Genomic DNA, 7,588 nt, shown 5'->3' with positions numbered 1-7,588 from the left:
AGTACCCATTCAGAGGAAGCACGTCGAAGCTAGAATCATTTTTCTAGCGAATTTTCTTTCACCAATCTAATCACCACTCGACAGGGGGGAAAGGGGGACTTTTGGCGTTTCCAGGGCGACACGTTGTAGAATGCCCAAAAGAAGCCGCGAACGCGTGTGATAACCGTGGCGGAACGTACGGTGGACAGTTTGGACGAAGGTAAGTTGGCGAATTTTTAGCAAAATACGTCAGAAAAACACCTTTTGACAACACTGTACTGTTGTGCAAAATAACAATCACACAGAATTCTCCATTTTATTTCTTCGCTTGACAATGCTGAGCAGTGTTGCCAGCGCGCGCAGCGCCAGTTGTCAAACTCGTTTTTTCGTAGTGCCGCTCGCACTGTGGTAGTCATTAAAGGTAAATTTGCCTTATTTATTTTGATAATTTAGATAATAAGAACGTTTCAGTTGTTTTTAACTAAAGTTTAATTGTTATATGAGTAGACTGACATAAAAATATAGGGACATTCAAATTTTATACCACCATCTCTTTCAAAATGTTACAGTTCTGAATTTTTCGTTATCGATGATTATGTCACATTTAACTAATTGTTAATATGAAAGAAATATTTGCAATTTTACTATTTATTATGCGATTTTGTCAACTAATAATGTAAAATACAACAGAATTAAGAAATATAAAGGGAAAACTATGACAGTGCCGTCTCCCACAGTGTACTGTGACAGTTTGTCATGATGTCAGTAGTTTTTCCGAGAAAAAGAAAGCATCTGCGAGTGAAAATTGCTGATTTGTCCCGGTGCGTGCGATAGATTGTGTCTGACCCGTAAAAAAACAACCAGAAACTTCTCGTCTGCTCCGCCGTATCAGAAAAATCGTCATCAATTAAGCTATTCCAGTCAATCTATTCCGATTGCTTGTTCTCCTCGTTGGTCCACCGGTGTGCGGTGCAATAGTAGAGTAAATCATCCTTTTCCCGTAAAGTTAAGCGTTTTTTGGTAAGTTGAATTTTCCATCTACATTTTCCCATCCTGGTTTTACTGCCAGAGAACGTAGTGGCATGAATGCTTCTTCGTACAAAGGAAAAAAAAATCTTATTCAATTATTGCAGCAATGCTAACATGGAAAACTTTCACCCCTTTATTGATTTGTTGGCAGAGTAACGAAAGAGAACACCGAAAAACGAAAACGCACTGCGGCGGAGCAGTCTGAACGAGACAGCGTAAGGTGCCAATAGACAAACACACGTACATATACACACACGCCGGGTCCACAGCGAGAGGAAAATGTCTGGCAACGGTGGCGAAACGTTCGTTGTGCTTCCGCCTTGCACGGAATCCAACCGAAAGCAGATCATTTTCGGCCGCAATGGAACGGGATCAACCGAGCGGGTCTCCGAGGTAGTCTATCTGCCGGCAACGGATGCAAGTGAAGCAATCACTCTGCCAAATGGGTGCGTGATCGAGAGAACGGTTAGCTTTGGAGTGATCCTCAATAAACCGGCTGGCAGCTGGGGCGCGGAAAGTGGTTCCAACGAAAAAGCAGTCACGATCGGTCTATCCTACAGTGAGGGGTCCGGCGAGGAAGGTAAAATGTCGGCCCTGGATCTGGTTCGATTGGGGCTGGAGCGTGGTGATAGTGCGCCCAGTGCCATTGATAAGCTTGTGGCGCTCGTTGAGCAACACTGTCCGGAAGATCGAAATGCACTGAAGGCTGCCTTTGTAGTATGTGATCCTGCGGCCGTTTGGCTGCTAAACGTTGCGGGTCAACTCTGGGCAGCAAAGCAGATCCAAGACAGTAGCATAGCATTGGCCGCCAACGGTCTGACGATCGGAACCGACTTCGACCGTAGTTCGGATGATCTTGTCTCGAAAGCGCAGGCGGCCGGAGCGTGGGACGGTACCGGTGAGTTTAGTTTTAGTGATGCATTTGGGGGTAGCCCGGCTACGGCCGCTGTTCGTTCCTGGCCGGCAAATGAACCGGGCGTGGAGGGAGCATTCGGGTTGAAGCAAATGTTCGAATGCCTTCGTGCGGTTGGTGCCGATCCGCCGACCGGTTCTAGCCAGGTTTCGGTTTTGAGTGGGGAAGGTGAGCTTGCCTGCCACTGGTTTACCGCGACACCACAGGTCGGTGAGTCGGTCTTTAAACCATTTATCTTTACTGCCGGGGCAAAGATTTCGCCCCTAACACGAGTACCCGACGGTGAAACTCAAACACTGCTGCACCGGCTGCACAGCAACCGGAAGTGGGAGTTGGTCGGTAGCTTACTTAGCTCGCTCGAGGCCACCTGCATGGACGAGGTGAATCGCTTCCTGAGTGAACACTCGGGTGACGCAAGCCAAGAGCTGGACGAACTTATGAAAGACTGCGTCGAGGCGGAGGTGAAGTTCTATCGTTAGAGCGAAACTCCGGAACGTTCCCACTCGTACTCGCACAAACTGGCAAAAAAAAAAAAACGATACAAACGTGCCGTGGGTGTTTCAGCTCTACGAGGTGGAGTTACGGGATAACTATTGGCTTATAAGCTGTGGGAAGATGTGCTAAATAATTCTTAATTTTTCGACTTCCCGCGCGACGCCTCGTGGAACTGAGACAAATGGCGCAACGAAACTCACTACCCCTACACAGGACAGTACTGCACTGCTGCGATAATTAACATTTAACGATATTAGAAAGGCCGGTGGACCTTGCATTTGTTTCCAGCCGAAAGGAAACGCAATGAAGCCCGTTTTGACATCATGTGATTATATTTGTTTGTTCTATGTGTGCGCGTTTATTTGCTGTGTGTGTTTTTTTGTATATGTGTAGTTTTGTTGATCCTTATTTTATATGTTTGTGCTTTTGCCAGATTCTACTGTTTTGTTACAAATCTCCAATTTGGCTAATTGCATTTTGTTTCCTGTATTATTATAGTATTAAGGTTTTCAACCGATCCATTGCACACGAGCTGAAACTATTCATTCCACGATTTCATGTTTTTATCAGTATTGACACCGTCTTTTACGAAAAAACGAACTTTTCTTTTGCATAAATTGCAAATCCGATTTTTACGTATGAATTTCAAATTATAACAAATATGGTTAATTCAAGTAAAAAGTGGAGATTTCGTGAAACTCAAGTATTTATAGCAAGTTGCTTAAATATTATTTGCAGTCCATATTTGTGGTACGCTTATTTATCCTAAAAGGATACCAATGTGTGGGTTTGCGTTTATTTTTGTCTTCTCGGACATCTAAACAACAGAAACATAATGTTCTCGATTTGATGCTTTGCCAACTTTGCCCAAGCATGTACGCATCCCGGTGCAGGTTCGGAGAAAACATACATACACACACTCCGCTGATTAACACTCGGTATATGATTTCAGCCAAATAATTAATAGTGGGCTTGGGGCAGACCATCCCCAATGTAGTGCTGCGCTGTTGGCCCGCCCAACACAAACCGACACATTCACTCTCTATTGACTCTTAGTAATGGAAAACGAAAACCTAGTTATTCGCATTATAATATTCGTACACACTCGTAAGGAAAATAAAAAACGGCTTGACAGTATATGAATCGTGCTCGAGAGAGTGGCTCGAAAAGCCCGAAGAAAAGATTGTGACAGGTGGCCGAAGTATTAGGCAGAAGAAAGTAGTAGGAAAAGTATATGCAGACACAAAAAAAGGAAAGAAAAACACATCCAACATTCAATAGCAATCAATACAATGGCGATGCAATCAGGTTTTTTGGCTTGCAAGATTTCAACAAGGGACATGGGGATGATAACGCATAAAACATACATTTATCAATAATATATTCAAAGTCGTACCGTGGCGACCGAATGCGCCTGATATGTGATCGTGTGAAGCAACAACAAGATCGTCTTCGTAATGAACCAAATAATAATAAAAATGAACTATGTTTACCAGAATGAAATTGCGAATCAAATCCACAGAAACAATTCACAAAAGAGAAAGTATTTCCGTACAGCAATATCACAACATATCGTTTCCACCCCGCTTGCCTGTCAGCAGCTGGACTGGTTGTGAAGAGAATTAATCATCTACATATAAAGAATCTACCGTGTCCACCTGCCATCCTTTCGTCTCTGCCATTCACAAACATGCAGCGTCTTTGTGGATCATTTATCATTTCGAGCCGAGCCGGGGGTTGCAGATCGTCCATTCGGGCTGAGGATCACTATGGCATGCCGTTTTGTGCCCCTTTGGTTGTTTAATCTTTGTAAGATTACTCGAAATTCGACCTTTAAAGTCTGAGCGAATCATAAATTGGCTGCTCTTATTTTAGGCCGCGCGTGAAGAATGATGTCATTTGCAGAAATCTGGATACATTCGGATCAGACATGTAGCCCTTCTGACGTGTGCCAAATGTTTGTTTTTGTTGCTGAGAATGATTTAAGTACGGATCATTGTTCAGTGTTTCAATCCGCGCTCTGGTGTGTTGTTCGCTTCGCACACGTGCTCGTTAACAGCTTTCAGGAAGCCGTTACACGAATTTGTTGTGTTTATGCTAACGTTTCTCGTGGAAATGAATGCATTTCTGTAAGCGGTCAATGAACCGAAAATCGCACATCATCATGCTTTATGGTCGGTATATCAATGTGAAGAACATTTTATGTGCGTGATTTGCTGATGATAGAAAATAAGCAAATATCTCAAACCCCCGGGGCCGTTGTTTAGTTCCTCTAAGTGATCTACCAATTCTTCGACTTTAAAGAAATGAAAAACGATTCCCCATCAACAGATCTGTTTCACTGAGAACTGTCGGCCTATCGTTGCTTACAAAATCACGATAGGTTAAACGGGCAAACGTTAGAGATCCATCAAAAATGCTGTTGCCTTCCCTTGGGCAAAGGGTGGCAGCAGGTGTGTCTTGCTAAAACAAATCGTCTATAAATAATGCCAACCAAACGCCAGTAAATGATCTTTACGCGAACGCGAAGCTGTTGTTCCTGTCTGCTGGCACCTATGGGACTTGTTTTAAAGTTCCGCGCAGGATGTTTAACTCTAAGGGGAATTCTTTCTGGTAGCAGCAATATTTATAAGCATTCAACAAATTAACCACATTCACAATCGTGTTAACACAGGCCGGCAATGTGGTCAATTCATCACTAGTGCCACCTTGTTGGACACTTCATTTACGAGCAGCAGAACTGTACTGATCTGTTAGAATCTGGTCGGTTAAGTTCGGCCATTAGTAGACGGACAGCTTAGTGCCAACTAATGTGTGTTTACTTTACGGCTTGACAACCGCGTAAAACACTCCACGCTGGAAATGAAGATAATAAACGTAAACAAACCATAAATGTCTGATGGTATGGTAAATAAACTTCCGTTTCGAATAATCTGATTATTAATCGTACGTTTGGATATGGTATTGTTTCTGTTGAGGATGATGTAGAAATAAAAAATAAAAACATGTTACTTAATAAACAAATACAAAATTGACAATTAATGTGATTTAATAGATTGATTAAAATGTTGCACTGGAATTAACAGCTCTGACCATATTTAACAGCCTAACTTGAATTTCACTGCTTCTGTCCGGTGTTAGCCCAGTACTTTTTTCTACTCCTTTTTTCATCTTCGACTATATTTCATAAGAAAAAATAATAAACTTATTCTATCAAACAATAACTTTGACAGAATATTCAATGGTTGTATGTTAGAAAAAAATCAATTAAAAACAAAATACGCTTAGCTGAAAGATTTTATGTATGAATAAACAATAACAGGATGTAACAGATTTGTTACACACTGTTTAGAACAACAATTTAACAATTTATCCTTACTGAATTACAATTACAATTTTTTTAACTTACTGAAATCTGTTCGAACAGTCACAGAAAAAAGAAATAAATGAAAAAATATCCATTTTATGTATGTTTTAAAAATGGTAAAAAATGTAAAGATTTTTTGTGTTTTCGGGCAAAAGTGCCAACCGCCAAGGAGCAAGATAGCCATTTAGATAAAATCATGAAAAATTATATGAAAATGGAATATCAGTTCAGTTGTTTCATTACAATATGCTAGGGGTGAATGTGGTTTACCAATTCCCACTTTTTTGGGCTTTAAAAATAGTTTTATAATGACCAGCGACATAGCTCCTTACTGGCCTTGGATCTTGCCTCCTTGGGCTTTGACTTTTTTTTACTAGCCCAAGGCTTTCCTTGAGCTACCTTCATGATGCGACGTCTTTCTACCTCAACTTTGTCATGCAGTTCACAGTTTTTGAATATTTTGTTACTTTGTGCTTTGAGAGTTAATTGGAACTGGTTGAAATATTGTAAAATTACACTCAATTTTGCAATTGAGCAGCAGAAAAATGAAGATTGAAGTGACAATAATTTACTATTATTCATGAAATTTGGTATACCATGTCTAGTCACAAGTATGATCAATGCTGCATATTCACTTGGTCGTTTAATTGATTTTTTACTGAACAAGTACTAGGTAGATCACTTGCCCCTAAGGCACACTTGCCCTAACTTCCGCGAGCCAAATTTTATGAATAAGGCTTGTCATGTAAACGCTACCGAACGACTCCATTCGAAACTATGCGACTATGTTCATCCATGCGAATGTTTACCATTCGTCGCACGGTTGATGAGAGCAGTCGGCGTAAATCTGGATGTGGATTCTCTGCAATTTAATCCTTTTAGCATTAAAAACAAACATAAGACAATAATTATCTAAAATAGTTTCCCACCCATAATCTATAATTAAAACACTTTGTATAACAGGCTCACTGCTATTTGATTGTGCCATGCAGATAAAGTTGTCGTACCGCTCATTAACCAAATTGAGTGTACGCATAATTCCATCTTACCCGCGCCTTTCTCCACAGCAAGGTCTTGGTGGTGTGTGCGCGAAACAGACTCCTGGTTCCGATCAGCCTGTGAGCGACTTTATCTCCACCGAACAGTGTGTTTAATGTCAGAGCAAAGTTTACAACACCATAAAGTAAGCAAACTCACTGGCAGCACCAATCACCTGGCAGGCGGGGAAGCTTGTCGTCTGCAAACTGTTTTGTCCTGGTGTTTGGATCCTACAGGACGCACAAATTGATCGAGTGAAGTCACAAATGAAGGCAAGCAAAAACCAAAAGAAAAAAAAATGCAAGAAATTAATATCTTTCAACACTCAACCCGGTCTGTGGGAGCCCTAATTGGAGCAGCACGTTCGTTTGCACGATCCTTGCTCGATCCTCCTGCACCTGCACCAGCGTTCCTTTTCAGGCGACAAAGGTGGGTAGGTGGCGACTAAAAAATCAGTAATAATATGCATGCGAAGAAACAAAATGATGTTCATAAAACAACAAACTGGAACGGAATGCCTCCATCAAAGGTGTTTAATTTAATGCGTACCGAGTACAGACAGGTTCAGTTAACTTTACGACCAATTCGCTGATAATGACACCGTCAACTGGGCCCCCAACAGCAATTGCTGGGAGAAGGTTTTATGCTTCCAATATGGCATTTTTTGTTTTTTTTGGTGGAAGTTTTTGTAGTTTTGTTGTTCTGTTCCCTTGTATATACCGTTTGGGGCTAGCTTGTCTGTTTTCCGAAGCGCGAAATTAAATTTG

General features: G+C 41.4%; 3 protein-coding genes across 3 annotated transcripts in view; all 3 read left to right on the top strand.

Annotated features, from left to right (window-relative positions):
- LOC126558678 (pancreas transcription factor 1 subunit alpha) overlaps positions 1-7,588 on the top strand; it is a 396,742-nt gene that overhangs the window by 32,729 nt on the left and 356,425 nt on the right. The window lies entirely within an intron of this gene.
- The window catches only part of LOC126558880 (uncharacterized), a 204,381-nt gene that overhangs the window by 23,589 nt on the left and 173,204 nt on the right, over positions 1-7,588 (top strand). The window lies entirely within an intron of this gene.
- On the top strand, positions 1,191-2,416 carry LOC126558360 (secernin-2). Its single transcript, XM_050214362.1, has one exon. The coding sequence runs from the start codon at positions 1,288-1,290 to the stop codon at positions 2,398-2,400; it is 1,113 nt and encodes a 370-aa protein (XP_050070319.1). The 5' UTR covers positions 1,191-1,287; the 3' UTR covers positions 2,401-2,416.

This window comes from Anopheles maculipalpis, chromosome 2RL, assembly GCF_943734695.1.
Source record: "Anopheles maculipalpis chromosome 2RL, idAnoMacuDA_375_x, whole genome shotgun sequence".
Lineage (NCBI taxonomy): Eukaryota > Metazoa > Arthropoda > Insecta > Diptera > Culicidae > Anopheles > Anopheles maculipalpis.
The sequence above is the reverse complement of the archived record's forward strand: the minus strand, read 5'-3'. Positions and strand labels throughout refer to the sequence as shown.